Source organism: Stomoxys calcitrans, chromosome 1, assembly GCF_963082655.1.
Source record: "Stomoxys calcitrans chromosome 1, idStoCalc2.1, whole genome shotgun sequence".
Classification (NCBI taxonomy): domain Eukaryota; kingdom Metazoa; phylum Arthropoda; class Insecta; order Diptera; family Muscidae; genus Stomoxys; species Stomoxys calcitrans.
Window position 1 is genome coordinate 199,722,110 of NC_081552.1, and position 23,855 is coordinate 199,745,964.

The following is a 23,855-nucleotide window of genomic DNA, read 5'->3' on the forward strand; positions in this document are numbered from 1 at the left end:
TGAGAGCTATATCAGAATCTGAACCGGTATGGCCCAGTTTCCATTCCCAACGACTTACATCAATAGGCAGTATCTGGGAAAAATTTTAAGCGACGGGTTTGACCGCTGTCGTGATTTGCCAAATGCCAATTTTGCCCATGAACATTCCATTAAGGAACAGTGGCAAACTTCTCACATATCAAAGAGTGCAGTCCGATTCAAGTTTAAGTTCAATGATAAGGGGCCTCCTTTTTAAAGCCAATTCCTAACGGCGTGTCGCAGTGTGACACCTCTTTGGAGAGAAGTTTCACATGGCATAGTATCTCACAAATGCTGCCAGTATAAGGAGGGGAAAACCACCGATGAAAAAATTTTTTTTCTGATGTTCTCACCAGGATTCGAACCCAGGCGTTCAGCGTCGTAGGCGGCCTTCAAATAGCATTTCATTTAACGCCATAATGCCTTTGGTTTAAGTGGAGTATATGGGATGAGGTGTCCCCCAAACGCTTATCCACAAAATTGGTTATCAAATTCGTTTTCTAATCTCAAATAACTTTCATTTGAGGCACATTTTGTCATAGTCCTTAAATTTGTACTATTTGGGGGGCTGTCTTGGGGAAGGGGCGCTGCGCCAAATACATGGTTCCACATTTGGATATCAGATTCATATTCTACTCCCAATTACATCTGTTTGAGACCCATATTGCGATGGCTGGAAATAAATGCTGTTTGTGGGTTGTTTTGGCGAAGGGGTATACCCCCAGAAAATTGATCCCGAAAGTAAGTATTAATTTTGTGCTCTACTCCCCCATAACTTTCATTTGAGTCCCACATTGACAGGGTTGGTAAATATGCCCGATTTAGGGGTGTTGTGGTGAGTGGTGTGGTCCCCCAAACTCTTAGCCCTGAAAATATATCAGCATCGTCCTCTACTCTCAAATATCATTTATTTTAAACTCAAATTGCCATGGGCCTTCAAATTGGATATCATATTCGTTTTTCTTATCTCAAATACCTTTCATTTAAACCCCTCACTGCAGAAGTCAGTAAATATTGCCGGTTTGGGCTACGGGCTCTAAATACTATCAATATCGAGCTCCACTCTCTTTAAGACCCAAATTGTCATGGTGAGCGAATACGTCCTATTTGAGGGTTGTTATGGTGGTGAGACGGGTGCCCTAGACACTTTTTCCCAAATTTTGATATCAGATTTGTGGTCTACTCCCAAATACCTTTCATTTGAGCCCCATATTCCCATAGTCGCCAAACATGACCAGTTCGGGAATTCTTTGGGCGATGTGGCGGCCACTCCTTGACTTGGGCCTGAAAATATATATCAGATTCGTGTTCTGCTCCCATATTGCAATGGTCAGCAAATATGTCCTATTTGGGTGGTGTTAAAGTGGTGTAGTGGCCCCATAGACATTCGTGTTTTACTCCCAAAGATCTTCCATTTGATCTATGGTCGCAAATTTCTTCTCTTTTGGGGGTGCTTTTAGGGAGGGACTTTTCCAAATACTTGGTTCCACATTTGACACCAGCTGCCATATAAACCGATCTTGGGTCTTGACTTCTTGAGCCTCTAGAGGACGCAATTCCTATCCGATTAGGTTGAAATTGTGCATGACGTGTTTTGTTATGATATCCAACAACAGTGTCAAATAAGGTTCAAATCGGTTCATAACCTAAGATAGCTGTCATATATACCGATCTTGGATCTTGACTTCTTAAGCCTCTAGAGGGCGCAATTCCTATCCGATTAGGTTCAGATTGCGCACGACGTGTTTTGTTTTGATATCCAACAACTGCGCCAAGTATGGTTCAAATCGATCCATAACCTAAGATAGCTGTCATATATACCGATCTTGGGTCTTGGCTTCTTAAGCCTCTAGAGGGCGCAATTTGTATCCGATTAGGCTGAAATTGTGCACGACGTATTTTGCTATGATATCCAACAACTCTGCCAAGTATGGTTCAAATCGGTTCATAACCTGATATAACTGTCATATAAACAGATCTGGGGACTTGACTTCTTGAGCTTCTAGAGGGCGCAATTCCTATCCGATTAGGCTGAAATTGTTCATGAGGTATTTTATTCCTAATTTCAACAACTGTGTCAAATAAGGTTCAAATCGGTTTATAACCTGATATGGCTGCCTAAACTGATCTGGGATCTTGACTTCTTGAGCCTCTAGAGGTCGCAATTATTATCCGATTTGCCTGAAATTTTGTACGACGGATCCTCTCATGACCATCAACATATGTATTTCTTATTGTCTGAATCGGTCTATAGCCTGATACAGCTCCCATATAAATCGATCTCTCTACTTTACTTCTTGAGCCCCCAAAGGGCGCAATTCTTATTCGAATTGGCTGACATTTTATACAGGTCTCCATCATATTATTTAAATTTGGTCCAAACCGGACCATATCTTAATATCGCTCTAATAGCAGAGCAAATCTATTCTGATATCCTGTTTTGCCTGTGACGAGATGCCGGGAAAAGAACTGGACAAATGCGATCCATGGTGGAGGGTATATAAGATTCGGCCCGGCCGAACTTTTTGTTAATTAATTTTCTAATTGAAAACGATTTTATTTTTAATTAAATTTTTAATTGAAACATTTTTTTTTTTATTTGTTTTTTCTATAGGTAGATAGGCATGGTATATAAGTTCAGTCCCCGCCCAATTCAGCACGTTTTATTGGGTTTTTAGTAACATTTATTTGAGGTCTTTTAGAGTTTTGTTTTGTTTTTTTTTTTCAAAATTTTTTATAACCTACCCTCTACTTTAAATACTCCCTTTTGATTTTTAAACAAAATCAATTTGGCTTATTTCGCTATAACACGTTTAGTTTCGTTTCACATTGTAAGAATTTCTCTTTCTCATCTACGGTCTATGACTTGCCAAGTGCTAAAAATTAAAAGGTTGTCCTTTTGTCAATGGAATTGAAAAACCATGTGCATCTCACAGTTTGGTCCCTAGCAGTGCTGCAACCAAAACTCCCCTTAAAAAAAAGGCAACCGTGAAACAAAAAACTCAGCTTTGCGTGTAGTTTTCTACTTGCATGACGCTTTCTGCTGCCATTGCAGCATCATTCTGCTCAACATGCTCCAGCACTAGCTTGCGCTCTGCCCCAACTCCCCTGTGGCAAAATATCCTTAGCGTATATCTTGAAGTCCTTGGGTACATGTGGCACGTTTTGTATACTTTTAATTTTCAAGTTTTCGCTACGCGCATTGCCTGACACAGAACCAGCAGCCCAGGCAGAAGTGAACTCAAAATATTTCGGTTGGCCCTTTCCATGTTCTATCTTTTCGCTGTGATGTTCTATGACCGCTGCTACACTACCTGGGCTGCGCTAGCAAATGTTACCTGACACGGCATGTCAAATTTATTAATTGTAAAAACCAACAGAGAACTTGAGATAAATTAAAATTAAGTTTGTTCAGCGTGAAGTATGCTTGGCATGAAAAGTTTGTCTCCTTTTGCTTTGGTGCCATGATTTGTTGCCACATGCGCTGCGTATATATGCCGAGTATATCTTGAAGAGATTTCTTAAAAAAAAAAATTAAGAAATTAGTTAAGGGACTACATATATTTATTAAATGTAGCCAGCAAAGAGAAGTGGTTAAAACTTTTGCCTTTAGAAATTCTTGAAGCATACCCAAAAGACTTGGTATTATATTTGGAACGGAAAGAGAGAGAGTATTGCGTGAATTTTGAAGAAAATTACAAAATTCTTGGCTCTACTAAGAATAGACATAAGCAAATTGCAGTCAAATTTAAGAACATTTTAAGTCTATAGGTGCTCTAGAAGTCAAATTGGATGATTGGTTTATGAGGCTTTGTGAGCCGCATTTCGTAGAGTTTTGAATGTTATAGTTATCGTTCACTTCGAGACAGATCAGTGGGTAAAATTGGGGCTTTAGTTGTTCACGACAACAACCAGTTTATATGGCGGACATATCTAGTAGTCCCAAAAGGCGGACGGATGGACGGACATGGATGTATTCACTGTCGATCTTGCGTTGTAGTCCGTCACTCTGTGACCTGCCGTACGAATAAATCTATCTGCTCCAAACATTCCCAAGACTTTCTCTTGTCGCTGAAAACCCCTGGAGATGGACTATGTTTACTTGTTGTTATAGACCTTTCCTTTTCTACATTCTACTATTAATTAGCGAAAGAACCACACACATTGCATATTGCAGACATACGCCTCCTTTGAGTATTCACTACCAGCGAAACTCTACTAATTTCACCAAGCTCAATTGTAAATGAATTTATCTGTCCGTTTAAGTACGTTCTTCTTATAACCCTCCACCATAGGATGAGGGTATACTAATTTCGTCATTCCGTTTGCGAAAATTGCAAATTTGCCCATGAACACTCCCATCAGGAACTGGGTCAAACTTTTCACATATCACTGAATGCTGTTCGATTCAAATTTTAAGCTCAATGATAAGGGGCCTTCTTTGTATAGCCGAGTCCGAACGGCATGCCGCAATGTCACACCTCTTTGGAGAGAAGTTTTACATGGCATAGTACCTCACAAATGTTGCCAGCATTAGGAGGGGGATAACCAACGATGAAAATTGTATACCCACCACCATATGATGGGGGGGTACACTAAACTAGTCATTCCGTTTGTAACACCTCGAAATATTGGTCTGCGTCTTGTCTCGACATTCTGATTCGATCTAGCCATGTTCGTCTGTCGAACTCACGATACCTGTAAAACTTAAAGCTAGCCGCTTGAAATTTGCACAGATACTTCTAACTGGTGAAGGTCCTTGTGGATTGCATATCGGCCATATCGGTTCAGATTTGGATACAGCTCCCATAGAAACCGATGGAAACCGCAATTTTCGTCTGATTTGACTGCACATAGTATTCCGCTATGAATTCCACTAGTTGTGCCAAGTACGGTGCATATCGGTAAAGAATCTGATATAGCTCCCATATAAACCGATCTCCCTATTTGACTTCTTGAGCCCCTGGAAGCCGCAATTTGACAGATTTGACTAAAATTTTGCATAGTAGTGTTCTTTAATGAATTTCAACAACTGTGCGAAGTATGGTTCAAATTGGTCTATAACCTAATATAGCTCTCATATAAACCGATTTCTCGATTTGACTTCTTGAGCACCTGGAAGCCGCAATTTAGAAGCCTTACAAGCCGCAATTGTTGTCCGATTTGACTGCAATTTTGCACATAGTGTTCTGTTAAGACATCGAACAACTGTGCCAAGTACGGTCCAAATCGGTTTATAACCTGATATAGCTTCCATATAAACTGATTTCCCGATTTGACTTCTTCAGCCTCTGGAAGTCACAATTTTGGTCCGATTTGACTGCAATTTTGCACATAGCGTTCTGTTAAGACTTCGAACAACTGTGCAAGTACGGTCCAAATCGGTCTATAACCTGATATAGCTCCCATATAAACCGATTTCTCGATTTGTCTTCTTGAGTCCTTGGAAGCAGTAATTTTTGTCCGATTTGACTGAAATTTTGCACATAGTGTTCTTCAATAACCTTCAATAACTGTGCCAAGTACTATCCAAATCGGCCTAAAAAAATTGTTGTCCGATTTGGCTGCAATTTTGCACATAGTGTTCTGTTACGACTTCCAACAACTGTGTCAAGTACGGTACAAATTGGTCTATAACCTGATATAGCTCCCATATTAGCCGATCTTCCGATTTGACTTCTTGAGCCCTTACAAGCCGAAATTTTTATCCGATTTAGCTACAATTTTGCACATAGTGTTTTGTTATGACTTCCAGCAACTGTGCCAAGTTCGCTCCAAATCGGTCTATAACCTGATATAGGTCCCTTATGAACCGATGTCCCGATTTGACTTATTGAGCCCTTACAAGTCTCAATTTGCCTGAAGTTTTGCATGCGATGTGCTGTTATGACTTCCAACAACTGTTCCAAGTACGGCTCCCATGAAATTCGTTCCCTCGTTCATCCTTGCTCGGTTTGGTATGCGGAACAAACGTATGTCCTTCAACAAAATTTAGTTTGTATAGATTTTAAGCTGAATCTATGGTGGTGGGTTCCCAAGATTCGGCCTGGCCGAATTTAGAACGCTTTTCCTTGTTTCTGATGCTCTCGACAGGATTCGAACCCAGGCGTTCAGCGTCAGACGGACATGCTAACCTCTGCCCTGGGGTGATCGTCATGACATTTGAAGTCGATCTATCCATGTCCGTCTGTCTGTCGGGTCTCGCCAGGATTTGAACCCCGGCGTTCAGCATCATAGGCGGACATGCTAACCTCTGCGCTGCGGTGACCATCATGACATTTTAAGTCGATCTAGCCATGTCCTTCTGTCTGTCCGTCCGTCTGTCTGTCGAAAACACGCTAATCTTCGAAGGAGTAAAGCTAGCCGCTTGACATTTTCCACATATACTTCTTATTAGTGAAGGTCGGTTGGGATTGTAAATGGGCCATATCGGTACATGTTTTGATATAGCTGCCATACACACCTACCTTGGATCTTGACTTCTTGGGCCTCTGGAGGGCGCAATTCTTATCCGATTTGGCTGAAGTTTTGCCTGACATGCTTTGTTTTGACTTCCAAAGACTGTTCTAAGTATGGTTGAAATCCGTCCATAACCTGATATAGCTGTTAAATTAGCCGATCTGGGTCCTTGACTTCTTGAGCCACTAGAGGGCGCAATTCTTTTCCGATTTGGCTGAAACTTTGCATGAGGTGTTTTGCTATGACTTCCAACAACTGTATTAAGCATGGTGGAAATCGGTCTATATCTTGATATAGCTCCCATATAAACTGATCTTGGGTCTTGACTTCTTAAGCCAATAGAGGGCGCAATTCTTATCCGATTTGGCTGAAATTTTGCATGAGGTGTTTCGCTTTGACTTTCAACATCTGTGCTAAGTATGGTTTAAATCGGTCAATAACCTGATATAGCTGCCATATAAACCGACTTCTTTAGCCGCTAGAGGGCGCAATTCTTACCTGATTTGGCTGAGGAGTTGCATGACGCGTTTCGTTATGATTTCCAAAAACTGTGCTAAGCGTCGTTCAAATCGGTCAATAACCTGATATAGCTGTCATATAAACTGATCTTGGATCTTGAATTCTATGGTCACTAGGGGGCGCAATACTGATCCGATTTTGGTGAAATGGTGTAAGCCGATCTGGTGTCTTGACTTCTTTAGCATCTAAAGGGCGGAATTCTTATCCGATTTGGCTGAATTTTTGCATGAGCTGTTTTGTTGTGATGGTTGAATTCGGTTTATAACCTGATATAACCGATCTGGGGTTTTTACTTCTTGAGCCTCTATGGGGCACAATTCTTATCCGATCTCCCTATTTTACTTCTTGAGCCCCTCAAGCGCGCAATTCTTATTCGAGTTGGCTTAAATTTTACACAATGACATCGACAATGGTCTCCAACATTCAATTCAATTGTGGTCCGAATTGGACCATAACTTGATATAGCTCCTAGCAATTCTTTTCTTTTATCCTTTGTTTGCCGAAAAAGAGATATTGGGAAAAGAACTCGACAAATGAGATCCATGGTGAAGGGTATATAAGATTCGGCCCGGCCGAACTTAACTCGCATTTACTTGCTCTTAATTTATAATTGGCATGGTTGTTAAACTTCATCTTTATTCTATTTTAAGCAATGCGCCTCCCTAAATGTGTTTAATTTTTCTGCAAAGAATATCAACTTCGAAATGAACCGACAGTCAGGCAATGTTGCAATTAGGGTCTATTCCAAGGAAATGCAGTACGGGGTGAGGGGTACAGCAGAGCAGAGAACTGCAACATTTCTTTTATTCCACTGCTGCGTAATTCCTTACAGGCAGCAAAGCTCGGATATCTTATTCCGGCAGCCTAGTTTGGCAAAAAATAACAGGCATTGCATCTCTTTCATTCTCTTCGGGACTTTCTTGTTGCATGGAAAGCAAACGAAATAATATGGAATTATTAATAAAGAGAAACATATGCTCACGACACGTTCACCGAAGAATTTAAGTATTAACAGGGCTCGTAAGAAGGCAGCATGGCTTCCGCCCAACAAAGTATCTGGCAATTGGAACCTTAATGATTTATATGGTGTAGAGGAAGCTAACCTGGAACACTGCTATAGCAAATGCTTCATCTTCATCTGGCAAGGTTTGATTTAAAGCACGCTTGGGGAACTTCAAAGTTGTTGTTTTACGAACCCATCTGAGAGACAAAGGTAGGGGGAGTTGAAATGACAACCCAAATTTGGAGATTATACCGAATTACACGCTTAGCAATTGACAGCCTAAATGGAATAATGACAAGAGAGGCAAATGGATCTTTTGAACGATTTTCGACATTTAGAGAATAGTGCAGCAGACACTGTGCAGTTCTTTTCGACGCAGTTAATAGAGGTGCGTGGGTGAGGTGTGTAGGTGAGGTGTGTAGGTGAGGTGTGTAGGGGAGGTGTGTAGGCGAGGGGTGTAGGTGAGGTGTGTAGGTGAGGTGTGTAGGTGAGGTGTGTAGGTGAGGTGTGTAGGTGAGGTGTGTAGGTGAGGTGTGTAGGTGAGGTGTGTAGGTGAGGTGGGTAGGTGAGGTGTGTAGACGTGAAGCACGTGATTCGTGAGTGAGATTCAAATCCAATCATGTGAGCGTGCGTGACCGTCGTTGAATTAAAATTCTTCGTCCGTGAGCGTGAGTGAGTGAAATCATACTATACTAATCACGACTCACGAGATACTTGCGACCCACGCGATACTCACAAGACGCTTACGACTCAAATTTAAGCCGATTTGGCTTAAATTTTGCATGTAGTGTTCTGCTATGACTTTCAACAATTGTGCCTAGTACGCCCCATATCGGTCTATAACCTTATATAGCTCCCATATAAACCGATCTTCTGATTTGACTTTTTGAGCCCCTGGAAGACGCAATTTTTGTCCGATTTGGCTTAAATTTTGCATGTAGTGTTCTGCTATGACTTTCAACAACTGTGCGTAGTAGGTCCAAATCTGTCTTTAATCTGATATAGCTTCCATATAAACCGATCTCCCGATTTGACTTCTTGAGCCTCTGGAAGACGCAATTTTTGTCCGTTTTAGCATGTGGTGTTCTGTTTTGACTTCCAACAACTCTGCCTAATACGTCCAAAATCGGTCTATAACCTGATATCGCTCCCATATGAACTAATCTCCCGATTTGACTTCTTGAGCCTTTATAAGCCGCAATTTTAGTCCGATTTGCTGAAATTTTACGTTTGGTGTTCTGTTTTGACTTCCAAGAACTGTGCCTAGTACGTCCAAAATCGGTCTATAACCTGATATCGCTCCCATATGAACTAATCTCCCGATTTGGTTTCTTGAGCCCCTGGAAGCCGCAATTTTAGTCCTATTTGCTGAAATTTTGCATCTGGTGCGGCCTAAATCAGCCTATAACCTGATGTAGCTCCCATGTAAACCGGTCTCTCGATCATTCTTGTTCGGTTCCTAGAAGCTTTAGTTTTTTGCTGGTTTGACCGAAGTTTGGTATGTAGAACAAAATTATGCCCTACAACTAGATTTTTTTTTTATACATTTTTAGCAGAGTCCGTGGTGGTGGGTTCCCAAGATTTGGCCCGGCCGAACTTGGCACGATTTTACTTGTTCTGGAGGTATTGGTAACTCTTGCAATGTTTCTGGCTGATCTTTGCTCCAAAATCGACAATTCCGTTTATTTACGTACCCATTGAGTTGAAAATGAGCTTCGTCGCTGAACACTATTTTTCGATAAAAAAAAGTGGATCTTTGGCCAACTTTCGTTCAACTTCAATTCTTCCACCTGCTGCATTTGAAAAGTCTTCACACCTAAATCCTTCCGAAAGTTGTCCACGTTGTTGAATAAGCAATTGGGCCTCTGAATTGCTGCGAACGTTTATTGATGGTCATCCTTAACACTGGTCGATACAGCTGCTCTATTTTCCTCCGTTCGCACTCTACGTACGTTGGTGGTTTATTGTCCAACTATGTATATTTGGTGCGAAATTTGGTTAGCCCGATTGGCCGATTAAACTGACCATAAAATGGAAAAAACGCTTTGCAAGACGATTCATGGTTAAATTATAGACCAAACTGATGATATTTGATAGTGAAACAAAACACGAAACGTGCGTGAGCTACTTAAACCAGAGTTGCCAAAAAGATAATAGCTAAAAGATCACCCTTTAGAAGAAATAGAAGAATTGCTTTTTAGTTGAATTTTCACCTTCAGCTGAATGCCTGGTTTCGAATCCTGGTGAAAACAACAGAAACGTTTTTTTTTGCAGTGGTTATCCCCTTTCTATGTTGGCGACATTTGTGGGGACATATGTGGAAATCATCTACAAATTTCTCCCCAAAAGGTGTCGCCGCTGCATGGCGTTCGTACTCGACTATATAAAGGAGTTACCTTATCATTGAGCTTATGCTTGAATCGGATTCCTTTATGGAATGTTCATGGGCAAATTTTTTTTATAACTAACACATATAAACAATTTTTCACTAACATATGCATGTCTTGTTCTCTTCACTTTTCTTTACAGCACATGGTGCAGGCTAGCGTAGCGCCATATCCAGGCGCTCCGACTGGCTATCCACCATCGGCGGGTCAAGTTCAGGCAACAACAGATGGCCTACCGCTCTCTGTGAGTTCGATTAAGATAGAGCCTTTGGCACAAATGAAAAACGACGGTGCAACAGTTGCTGCCGCCGCAGCAGCTGCCGCTACAAACACAGGTGCCAACAACACAAATTCCGCTGCCACAACAGCTGCTGCCGCTCAAATGTATATGCAACAGAAAAAGGTAAGTGAATAACATTTCTTCGAAAACTTTCTGAAAAATTCCCTCCAAAAACCCTTAGATCAAGCTACAGCAAATAATTTAATGCTCGTATGGCCTCCTCTGTTATAAAATTAAAAATTATTTTAAGAAAAAAAAAAACAAACATAAAATGAATGCGATTTGAGTTTCCTTTGATTAAGTCCAATATAACTCTCTCTCTCTCACTCTCTCTTGTGTACGGCTATTGGGAATGGTTGGTTGATTATTTTGATTGTATTTAAAAAGCGTGTATTGTGCGTGCGTGTGGTTGTGTGCATTTATATATCCATATATCTTCTGTCTGATTGATGCAGTTTATGAATTTCTTTCTATTTCTATACCATATATATACACACAGATACAACATTTTATATACTTGAACTGACATATACATACTATATATAATAACAAAAGTATTTTTGTAAAAAAAAGTATTTTTGAAAAGAAAATCAACATGAAATTGTTATTTATTTGTACATAAAACACCTATTTACTATTATATATCTAGAAAAAAAAAACATACATACATACCTAGTTAAACAAGGTTCAAATTTACATTAAACAATTGTATCGACACAAATATGTGGCATGTTTGTAATACCTGCATTGCATTAAATCCCCCCTCCCCCATAGCCCCAATCCTATCCTTCTGATGATACAAAACTCAAATTTTTTTCTCCCTAAAATATTAGACTTAACTGATCCACTAAATCCAACTTTCCTGTAACTGTTTTATCCATATCTTCAGCTATGTACTGTGATAGCTAACTTTGCCTGTGGTGGAGTTGGCCAGTATTTAAGACATTTGCTTTTGTCATTTCATTTTTCATCATTGCATTTTTTTATTATTTTCAAGCAGTTGGCTTTTGTGAATCACTAAATGTTTTAAGGCACATTGGTGAAGGAATTAACATCATCGAGTGGCAGTTTGAAATTTTAAATTCCAAATTCTCCTACAAAACAGTGAATAACAGTTTTATTAGGTTCTCAAAGTTATACAATTGACAAGAAGTAAAATAGAGAGATCGATTTATATGGGAGCTGTATCGGGCTATTGACCGATTCAGACCATAACAAATACGTATGTTAATGGTCATGGGAGAATCCGTCGTACAAAATTTCAGGCAAATCGGATAATAATTGCGACCTCTAGAGGCTCAAGAAGTCAAGATCCCAGATCGGTTTATATGACAGCTATATCAGGTTATGAACCGATTTGAACCATACTTGCCACAGTTGTTGGATATCATAACAAATCGCGTCGTGCCAAAATTCATTCAAATCGGATAAGAATTGCGCCCTCTAGAGGCTCAAGAAGTCGAAACCCAATATCGGTTTATATGCCAGCTATATCAGGTTAAGGACCGATTTGAACCCAACTTTGCACAGTTATTGGATATCATGACAAAACACGTTGTGTGAAATTTCATTCCAATCGAATAAGAATTGCACCCTCTAGAGGCTTAAGAAATCAAGACCCAAGATCGGTTTATATGGCAGCTATATCAGGTTATGGACCGATTTGAACCATACTTGGCACAGTTGTTGGATATCATAACAAAACACTTCGTGCAAAATTTCATTCTAATCGAATAAGAATTGCGCACTATAGAGGCTCAAGAATTCACGACCCAAGATCGGTTTATATGGCAGCTATATCAAAACATGGACCGATATGGCCCATTTACAATACCAACCGACCTACACTGCGGCTAGCTTCACTCCTTCGGAAGTTAGCGTGCTTTCGACAGACAGACGGACGGACGGACGAACAGACGGACGGACATGGCTAGATCGACATAAAATTTCACGACGATAAAGAATATATATATTTTATGGGCTGAAACTTCGCACAGTTAATTTCTTTACCATAGACAGTTTGAATTTGAAGATGAGCTAGGTTAGGTTAGGTTAATTGGGTTGCCCACCAAAGGTTAGTTCACTCGGAGGCCAGTTTGGCCCATTGTGATATCCTAGAAAGAAAGAGAGGAGAAACAAAATAAGATGTGAAACCTCGGATCATCTCAAGAGATTGGTTATACATGAATTAAAGAAACTGAAAGAATGGAAAAACTACTTCGGGGGGTGAATACCCCTATCCCTCACGCCAACACATCTATACCTTCGTCGGATCTTATAGAACCCTCCGTCGGAACCATGGCGTTCCATTCACAAATCTCAGAAGTCATCTTAGAGGTACGTTCGCAAGATCAACTATGTCGGGGAACAACCGCCTCCCCAGAAAGAAGAGTCTGCGTCCCTGCAGACCCGGAAAAGAACAGAGCAAATGCTAGATAGTCCTCATCAAGACAATTGCTGCGGAAATCTTTGTGCGGTATTACCATGCGCGTCGCCATGTGGCCTATGGCACAGTGTCCGCTTATGACTCGTGTCAATGTGCTCAGCGACTCCTTTGTCCTCTTCCAGTCGATGACAGGCTAGAGCGCCTTAGCGGTCCGACAACCATCAGCTGAGTCACATCGCGATACCGAAGCTGCTCTGGCCAACTCATCTAGATAAGACTGGCGACTGGTTCTCCCGGCGCATACATACGCCCCTTTATTTCCCGGAATCCCTTCATGTCCAGGAACAAATATCAGCGTCACATCGTAGACCCGAGGCCTATCCAGGGACTCTTTGCACGACTGGTTCTCCCGGCGCAGACGAGCCCCTCCTGGCGCATACATACGCCCCTTCATTTTCCGGAATCCCTTCATGTCCAAAAGCCAATATGAGCGTCGCATCGTAGACCCGGAGCCTATCCAGGGACTCCAAGCAATCGGCCACACCCCTCGACCTCACCGTCCTCAAACCCAAGGCCTTAAGCGCCGCACGATTTGCCCGGCGCTGACAAACCCCTCCTGTCGCATTTATCCGCCCCTTTATTTCCCGAAATCCCTTAATGTCCAGGAACCCATATTAGCGTAACATCGTGGACCCGTAGCCTATGCAGGGACTCCAAGCAATTTGCTACACACCTCAACCGCACCGTCCTCGAACCCAAGGCCGTGAGCGCCGCCATACCGTTCACATAAATCCTGAGTTTTGAGAGCGGTATATCCCTAGAGGCCACCGAGACGCAGTGGTTAGAATGTCCACCTATGACGCCGAACGACCACTGGGTTCAAATCTCGGCGACACCACCCGTTCCAAGTGGTGTCGCTATGCGGCACGCCGTTCGAATTCGGCATGTAAAAGGAGGCCCCTTATCAGTGAGCTTAAACTTTAATCCGATTGCACTCAATGATATGAGAGAAGTATCCTTAATGGAATGTTCGAGGGAAATTTGGTTGGTAGTATATACCTTACCAGAATTTCTCTTGCGGCTATTGTAAAAGCACATAACTCTGCCTGAAAGACTGTTCAGCCGTCCAGTAGTCTCAGAGTCATGCCGATGTTGGGTGCGTCGTAGTAGACCTCCAATCCAGTCCCCCACTTCATCTTGGAGCCATCAGTAAAGATCGAGGTCTCATCCCCCTCATCGACCTCCATTCATCCCTCCCGAATACTGAATGTTCTTATCCAATCGATACCGGTGCTAGATAGTCGGAGTACCTCCTCATTCTACTCTCCACATCAATAGACACCAGAATGAAACTATAGCCGCTCCTGTCCGTCTTCGACATGTCGCGCTATCTCAGCCTAAGGGCGTCTTGGATCCATCAATGAGGATCGAGGTCTCATCGCTCTTAAACCATGCATTTGCCCTCCATTCATCCCTCCCGGGAAAACGAATTCTGAATGACCTAATTCCAATCAATACCGGTGCTAGTTAGTCGGAAATCCTTCTCAGTCTACCCTGCGCATCAATAGCCACCAGAATGGAACTGTATTCCCACCTGTCCTCCTTCACCATGTCGAACTCCCTCAGCTTAAGGTCGTCTGGGATCCATCAGTGAAGATCGAAGTCTCATCCCCTTCAAACACACCATTCGTTCTCCATTCACCCTCCCCTGGAAACAACGAATCCTGAATGTCCTAATTCCAATCGATACCGGTGCCAGATAGTCGGAAATCCTTCTCAGTCTACCCTGCGCATCAATAGCCACCAGAATGGAACTGTAGCCGCACCTGTCCTCTTTCAACATGTAGAGCTTCCTCAGCCTAAGGTCGTCGTGGGTCCATCAGTGAAGATGGCGGTCTCATCCCTCCCTGGAAAACAACGGATCCTGAATGTCCTAATTCCAATCGATACCGGTGCCAGATAGTCGGAGATCCTCATCACATCAATTGCATCCAGGATAGAACTGTGGACGCACCTGTCCTCCTTTAACATACCCAGCTGCAGGGTGATTTTGTCCAATGACGGAAGTCTGAACTCCGTTATCTATTATCTGCGAATGAAGAACACCAGCTCCGTCTTGCTTGGGTTGGTCCTCAACGCAATTCTGGTAGCCCATCGCTACAATCTCCCCATTGTGACACGATGATCTCGCTTCACCCAGCAACACGACGTCGTCCTCATTAGCGATTATCTTCGTGCCATATCCGCCATGATCTAACAGAAGTTCACTCATCACGAGGTTCGACAGAATCGGCGAGAACACTTCACCCTGGAGCGTTTCAGTTTTTGAAGCTACATTTAAATATGGAGGTGGTGATCCTTGTCAAGCTCCTATAGGTAAGCAAGCTCCGGTCCGGTCTATACGACCGAACGCTGCGGGAGCATGATGGCCATTGGTTATTTAATGGAGCCAATATCTCACCTTGCCATATCGAGCAACATAGGTACTCAGTAGTTATGTAAGAGCCCGTGCCATCCGCCCTCACACTGAGGCTTGCTACTCGATTCCGTTGATCGAGTCCGCGACTGCGACTCCGTATAGAGAATTCCACTATTCACAACCTTTGAATGCCGTTATCTCCAAGATTAGCTTCTCGTGTTAAAAAAGAACACCACACCAGTTGGAGCTTAAAGTTCCAGCCTGTGTGATGCTCATATTCCTCTTGTCATCCGCCTTCTGACCACATTATCTGCCAAATTCGCACTGGGAGATAGAAGGTTGGATCCCCGTATTGAAGGCCTCCTCTATATCCAAGGAGGCCCCCATAATGTACTCATGCCGGAGGGACGTCTTGACCTGTCGTATCACTTTGTGAAGGGCTGTCTCCACCGATCTGCCTTTGAGGTATGCGTATTGTGTTCCACTAAAGTACTCCGGCGTCAGTCCCTCAACTTCCTTCCCTCACCTTCAGGTCTATCTGAAAAGGCTCAGTGTTTTGAGTAAAAACGTTAACAAACAGACAGACTAATAGTCGTGACAGGCTTAACTTCATGCTGTATTCAATTTATCCCTTGGGGATAAAGATCACTCCCATGCCTAGAACCATGCTAGACTCGTCCGGAAAATCCATTCTAGCAAATGCAGGGTAACTCCAGGGAATCTTGCAGCAGAGCCGAAAGTACGGATTGGGCTATATCGGACTAGATATTGATATAACCCCCGTACAGGCCGAAATCCTGATGGTTGGAAAGTACGGACAAGGCTATATCGGATTAGATATAGATAAAGCCCCCATATAGAACGACATGCCTATTTAAGGTCTAAGACTTCAATTAAATTGGCACAGTGAGTTGTCTTGAAACCCTCGAAATCGGTATCGCATAGGGTCGATATCGGACAATATCTTGCTATAGCCCCCATTGAGACCTATCTACCGCTTTAAGGTCTAAAGCTTATTGAAGCCGCATTTATTATTAGAAATTTCGCACAGTGCTCTATCTTGGAACCCTCGACTTTCGAACAAAATATGGTCCAATTCAGACAATGTTTTGATACAGCCCCTATATAGACCGATCTCCTGATTTAAGGTCTAGGGCGCATAGAAGCCGCATTTATTACCCAACTTTCCTGAAATTTAGTTCAGTGAATTGTCTTGAGACCCTCGATATCCGTATCGAATATGGTCGTGATCTTCCAATATTTTGATACAGCCCCCATAGAGACCGATCTACCGATTTAAGGTTTATGACCCATAGAAGCCGCATTTATTACCCGACTTTCCTGAAATTTAGCTCAGTGAGTTGTCTTGAGACCCTCGATATCCGTATCGAATATGGTCGTGATCTTCCAATATTTTTGATACAGCCCCCATAGAGACCGATCTACCGATTTAAGGTTTAAGACCCATAGAAACCGCACTTATTACCCGATTTTGCTGAAATGTATCTCAGTGAGTTGTCTTGGGACCCTCAATATCCGTAACGAAAATGGTCGTGATCTGGAAATATTTTGATACAGCCCCCATATAGACCGATCTCCCGATTTAAGGTCTGGGACCCATAGAAGCCGATTTCGCTGAAATTTAGCACAGTGACTTGTCTTGAGATCCCCGATTACCATATCGATTATGGTCAAGATCTGGCAATATCTTGCTATATCCCCCATACAGACCGATCTCCCGATTAAAGGTCTTAAGCACATAGAAGCTGCATTTATTACCTGATTTCGCTGAAATTTGGCACAGTGCTTTATTTTGGAACCCTCGATATCCGAACAATATATGTTTCAAATGGGACAATATCTTGATATGAACCCCATATAGACCGATCTTCCGATTTAAGGTCTACAGCCTGAAGAAACCGCATTTATTACCCGATTTCGCTGAAATTTGGAACTACGAGCTGTGTCGGACTCCCCGCCGTCCGTGCGAAGAAAGATTTAGATCGGACCATATTTTGGTATAGCCGCCATATAACCAATTTTGGGTCTTTCTCCTTATGTTTCACCTTATTTGCATGTGGAGGTAGCGATCCTCGCTAATCCACTTTAGGTGAGAAAGGTAGTTTCGGTCTATAGGAGCGACTGCCGCGGGAGCGTGATGCTCATTGGTTATTTAACGGGGCCAATAACCAGCCATATCTAGTTATTGAGCAAGAACCGATGCCACTCGGCTGCTCACTGAGACTCTTAAATGGGTGCCGCTTATTGAATGTGACTGCAATTGCAGTTTGACGAAGTATTCCACTATCTGCAACCTGTGGACGCGCCAAGTAGCTTTCAGCTGAGCTTTTTATAATCACGTTGAACACCACAAACATAGGTCGGAGATCAAAGTTCTAATATGGTCATAGTTGTGCCGAGGCTATCGCCTTATATGGGCCTTAAACCAATCAGTTCCGTGGATCATCATGACCCTAATTTTCAAAACTGCCAGATATGAGAGACTAAAATTTGGTATCCAAATTTTGGGCGGGACGTCTAGGGGAACTCCCCTCACCTAAAACTCGCCAAGTGGATGTAAAGACTAATCATAACAATATGGGACTCAAATGAAATGTATTTGAGAGTAGAAAACGAATCTAATATCCAATTACGGGGTGAAGTGCTTGAGGAATCGTCCCACCCCAAAAACTCCGCGCCCAAAAACGGCATATTTACCGCCCAAAACGGCATTTAACATAAATACCGAGAATGATAAGAGAACCCTTCGTGCTACATTTCGTGCGAATTAATTTATAAATCGCCACATTATTGCCATATTAACATAATTCGGACGAACTTGCCATCTGGGAAGGCAGACAAACAAACGGATGGACAGACAGACAGCCAAACGGTCAGATAGACAGACCGATTTTTATAGTTTCATTGGTTTTCGTTACTAGGTCAAAAAAGATGCCTGTGCAAAATCGGATGAAAATTGCTAACTGTACTTTGTACTCAAATTAACATGAAGAGACAGACGGCCCTAGCCAAATCAGAAAGTGACTCTGAGCGGATCTTATTCTCATTCTTAGCTCCATTTACACTAGCGTACAGCTTTTTCTGTAGGTAAACTGCTAGCAATGTATATTTGAGAGCTTGTAGACTTAAATTAACATAAAGAGACAGACGGCCCTAGCCAAATCAGAAAGTGACTCTGAGCGGATCTAATTCTCATTCTTAGCCCCATTTACACTAGCGTACAGCTTTTTCTATAGGTAAACTGCTACCAATGAATATTTGAGAGCTTGTAGACTTAAATTTACATGAAGAGACAGACGGCCTTAGTCAAATCAGAAAGTGACTCTGAGCGGATCTTATTCTCATTCTTAGCCCCATTTACACTAGCGTACAGCTTTCCCTATAGGTGAACTGCTAGCAATGAATATTTGAGAGCTTATAGAGCCCAGTTTGAATTATTCTTCAATTTTTTTTCTCCTATGACATATTTTGCTTTGATTGAAAACATTTTTCCATTTATCTCGCCCTATGCCACGCTTGCATAAAAGGCATTCGCAACTTTTCTCAATAATTTATTTAAGTTGATTGCAAGTTTTTTCTGTCCATTTTATTTTTTATCAAAAGCATGGTAAAATACCATGAAAATTGTCATTTAAATCTTAACTCTGGCGTTTATAATGATTTTATATTCCAAAGGAAAAAAGTGTTCAGTGTGTGGTGTTTTCTGGCAAAAACAAAATTCCATCAAAATATGTAGCCTTTGTTCAGTGATTTTCAATTTACCTTTCATTGGACCATGGACCCATAGCAGGAGATCTTAAAAAACGTTGTCCTTTATTTCAAACATTTGCCATTGATTTTCGATATTTTTCCACAGTTTTGTTTTTAATTCTCCTTTTGTTTTTTGTGCTGCATACCAGATCATTTATTGAGTTAAAAAATCCATCACAGTCGTTTTTTTTTATACATCATCAAAATATGTTCATAATGTATTTATGTTAAAACTCAAATGCATGACTCTATAAAACATAGTTAAAAAAAAAACAGTTTCAGTGACAAAGGCAAAAGTGTTAAAGCAATTTCACAGTACAACAACAGTAGGCGACAAAAGTATGAAACAATGAAATGTAGTTTTTTTGGTTTAATGAATAATAATTTTTTGTTGAATAAAAAAACGAAAACATGCAAAAGTGGAAAACTCAAAAATTAAGGCTTCTGTGAGTCCTTAGAAGCCTCAAAGAAGTCAAACCGAACGGACGACTTTATATGGGAGCTACATCTTAACTTGAACCCATATGGCACATTTGCAACGACCCACATCAGTAGAAGTTAAATTTCGAGCTAGCCAGACGTATGTAGCCAGATTGACTTAAATGCCAAGATCAAGAATATGGGGTCATATATCAATATTTAGTGGTTTACAAATAGAAAAGAAAAGACGTCATGACAGTGGACCCCAAACAGTTGCCCTCCAAATTGATAATGAACAAGCGAGATAAAAGATAAAAGAAAAAAATTGCTATGGTCTTGAAGCTATATCAAGTAATGGTCCGAATCGGACTGAATTGAGTGTTGGAGACCATAGTAGAAGTCATTGTATCAAATTTCAGCCAATTCTAAGAAGAATTGTGCCCTTTAGAGGCTTAAGAAGTAAATTAGGGAGATCGGTTTATATGGCAGCTGTAACCATGCACAGCTTTAAACCATATATCACACATATGTTGAAGATCATAGGAGAAGCTGTTGTACAAAATTTCAGCCAAATCGACTAATAATTACGCCCGCTAGAGGCTCAAGAAGTCAAGATCCCAGATCGGTTTATATGGCAGCTATATCTGGTTATGGACCGATTTCAACCATATTGAGCACAGCTATTGTAAGTCATATGGAAACACGTCGTGCCGAATTCCAGCCAAACCGGATAGGAATTGCGCCCTCAAGAGGCTCAGGAAGTCAAGAAACCAGATCGGTTTATGGCAGCTGTATCAGGCTATAGACCGCTTTAACCATATTTCACACGTCTGTTGAAGATCTTAGGAGAAGCTGTTGTACAAAATTTCAGCCAAATCGGATGATAATTGCGCCCTCTAGAAGCTCAAGAAGTCAAGACCCCAGATCGGTTTAAATGGCAGCTATATCAGGTTATGTACCGATTTGAGCCATACTTAGCACAGTTATTGGAAGTCATAACAAAACACGTCATGCAATATTTCAGCCAAATCGGATGAGAATTGCGCCCTCTAGAGGCTCATGAAGTCAAGATCCAAGCTTGGTTTATATGACAGCTATATAAAAACATGGACCGATACGGCCCATTTACAATCCCAAGCGACCTTCACTGATAAGAAGTATTTGTGGAAAATTTTAAGCGGCAAGCTTTACTCCTTCGAAAGTTAGCGTGTTTTCGACAGACGGACATGGCTAGATCGACTTAAATTGTCATTGATGTCTTAGACGAATGGGGCCTTAGACGAATATTTCGAAGAGTTACAAACGGAATGACTAGATTATTATACCCCAAACCTATGGTGGTGGGTATAACAATAATGATCTTCGAACAGTAAGCTATTTTTTTAGGCCCATCAACATCTGACCCGAATTAGGTCCATATCGGGCCACATATAGATAAAGATGGTCTATAGACCGATCTGGCTATTTAGGGTCTTAAGTTTTAAACGGACAAATTTATTACCCGATTTCGCTGAAATTCAAAATAGTGAGTTTTATTAGACCCGTCGATATCCGAATCATATATGGTCTAGATCAGAACATATTTGGATATATTTTCCATACGCATAAACCGATTCGCCGATTTTGGTTCTTAGGCCTTAACAGGCGCATTTATTACCCGATTTCGGTTAAAGTTGAAATGGTACATTATAACCAGATTTTCGAAATCTCTCCCGAATATGGTAATATTTTATTATAGCTGCCATATAGAACGATCTTCAGTATTTATTACTTGGTTTCACTTAACTTTAAAACAGTGAGTTTTTAAGCCTCCTGTCCGAATATTATCTAGATCGGGCCATGTTAAGATATAGCTGCCATATGAATCGGTCGACCGATTTAGGGTCTAATATCCATAAGAGTCGCATTAATTATCCAACTTTGATGAAATCTAAAACAGTGAGTTATATTGAGACTCTCAACATTCGACCAGTATATGGTCCAGATAGGACCATATTTTGATATAGCTGCCATTATAAATGTAGAAAGGCCCCTGTGATGTGGACTAAGCACCTCCAAAAAATTTGTAACTCCCCCCAGAATTTACTATTCCTTCGTTTTTACTTTTCCTTTGTTTCTTATAGTAGTTCTCAGTTTTCCGGGGGCGGGTTACTGGCCCAGCGCCCCAACTGCATGGGATTTGTGGGATTGCACACGTATCCCTCATTGTGGCGAGCCGGTTCGATTATTTGGTACAATTTTCGGACTTCATTCTGACTCGTGTACATCTCAATTCGCTCACACTCATGTCTTTCCATTTCCTTTTTATACCCACCTCGGAAGGATGGGGGTATAATCGTTTTGTCATTCCGTTTGCAACACATCGAAATATCTATTTCCGACCCTATAAAGTATATATGTTCTTGATCAGCGTAAAAACCTAAGATGATCTAGACATGTCCGTCCGTCTATCTGTTGAAATCACGCTACAGTCTTTAAAAATAGAGATATTGAGCTGAAACTTTGCACAGATTCTTTTTTTTTTGTTTTTGTTGATAGGCAGGTTAAAGTCGAAGAGGGGCTATATCGGACTATATCTTGATATAGCCCCCATATAGACCGATCCGCCGATTTGGGTCTAAGGCCCATAAAAGCCACATTTATTATCCGATTTTGCTGAAATTTAGGACAGTGAGTTGTGTTAGGCCCTTCGACATCCTTCTTCAATTTGGCCCAGATCGGTCCAGATTTGGATATAGCTGCCATTTAGACCGATCCGCCGATTTAGGGTCCTAGGCCCATAAAAGCCACATTTATTACTCGATTTTGCTGAAATTTAGGACAGTGAGTTGCGTTAGATTCCTTGACATCTTTCTTCAATTTGGTCCAGATCGGTTCAGATTTGGATATAGCTGCAATATAGACCGATCCGCATATTAAGGGTCTTAGGCCCATAAAAGGCGCATTTATTGTCCCATGTCGGCGAAATTTGGAACAGTGAGTTGTGTTAGGCTCTTCGACATCCCCCTTCACTTTGGCCAAGATCGGTCCAGATTTGGATGTAGCTGCCATATATAGACCGATCTCTCGATTTAAGGTTTTGGGCCCATAAAAGACGCGTTTATTGTCCCATGTTGGTGAAATTTGGGACAGTGAGTTGTGTTAGGCTCCTTGACATCCCCTTTCACTTTGGCCCAGATCGATTCAGATTTGGATATAGCTGCCATATATAGACCGATCTCTCGATTTGGAGTCTTGCGCCCATAAAAGGCGCATTTATTGTACGATTTTGCAATAAATACGCATTAATTGCCCGATTTTGGAACAGTGAGTTGTTTTAGGCTCCAAATCAAATCTTTCTTCAATTTGAACCAGATCGGTTCAGATTTGGATATAGCTGCCATATAGATCGATCTCTCGATTTGGGGTCTTGCGCCCATAAAAGGCGCATTTATTGTCCCATGTCGGCGAAATTTGGAACAGTGAGTTGTGTTAGGCTCTTCGACATCCCCCTTCACTTTGGCCAAGATCGGTCCAGATTTGGATGTAGCTGCCATATATAGACCGATCTCTCGATTTAAGGTTTTGGGCCCATAAAAGACGCATTTATTGTCCCATGTTGGTGAAATTTGGGACAGTGAGTTGTGTTAGGCTCCTTGACATCCCCTTTCACTTTGGCCCAGATCGATTCAGATTTGGATATAGCTGCCATATATAGACCGATCTCTCGATTTGGAGTCTTGCGCCCATAAAAGGCGCATTTATTGTACGATTTTGCAATAAATACGCATTAATTGCCCGATTTTGGAACAGTGAGTTGTTTTAGGCTCCTTGATATCTTTCTTCAATTTGAACCAGATCGGTTCAGATTTGGATATAGCTGCCATATAGATCGATCTCTCGATTTGGGGTCTTGCGCCCATAAAAGGCGCATTTATTGTCCCATGTCGATGAAATATGGGACCGTGAGTTGTGTTAGGCTCCTTGACATCCCCCTTCACTTTGGCCCAGATAGATTCAAATTTGGATATAGCTGCCATATAGATCGATCTCTCGATTTGGGGTCTTGCGCCCATAAAAGGCGCATTTATTGTCCCATGTCGATGAAATTTGGGACAGTGAGTTTTGTTAGGTTCTTCGACATCCCCCTTCACTTTGGCCCAGATCGATTCAGATTTGGATGTAGCTTCCATATATAGACCGATCTCTTGATT

The 23,855-nt window shown here is 41.6% G+C and overlaps 1 protein-coding gene across 8 annotated transcripts in view; it reads left to right on the forward strand.

The window, feature by feature from the left end:
* LOC106083888 (RNA binding protein fox-1 homolog 2) overlaps positions 1 to 23,855 on the forward strand; it is a 776,024-nt gene that overhangs the window by 471,332 nt on the left and 280,837 nt on the right. For all 8 annotated transcript variants that reach the window (XM_059370360.1, XM_059370351.1, XM_059370355.1 and 5 more), the window contains exon 2: positions 10,529 to 10,789. In XM_059370360.1, the coding sequence (XP_059226343.1) occupies positions 10,529 to 10,789 (261 nt within the window). The remainder of the gene's footprint in view (positions 1 to 10,528; positions 10,790 to 23,855) is intronic.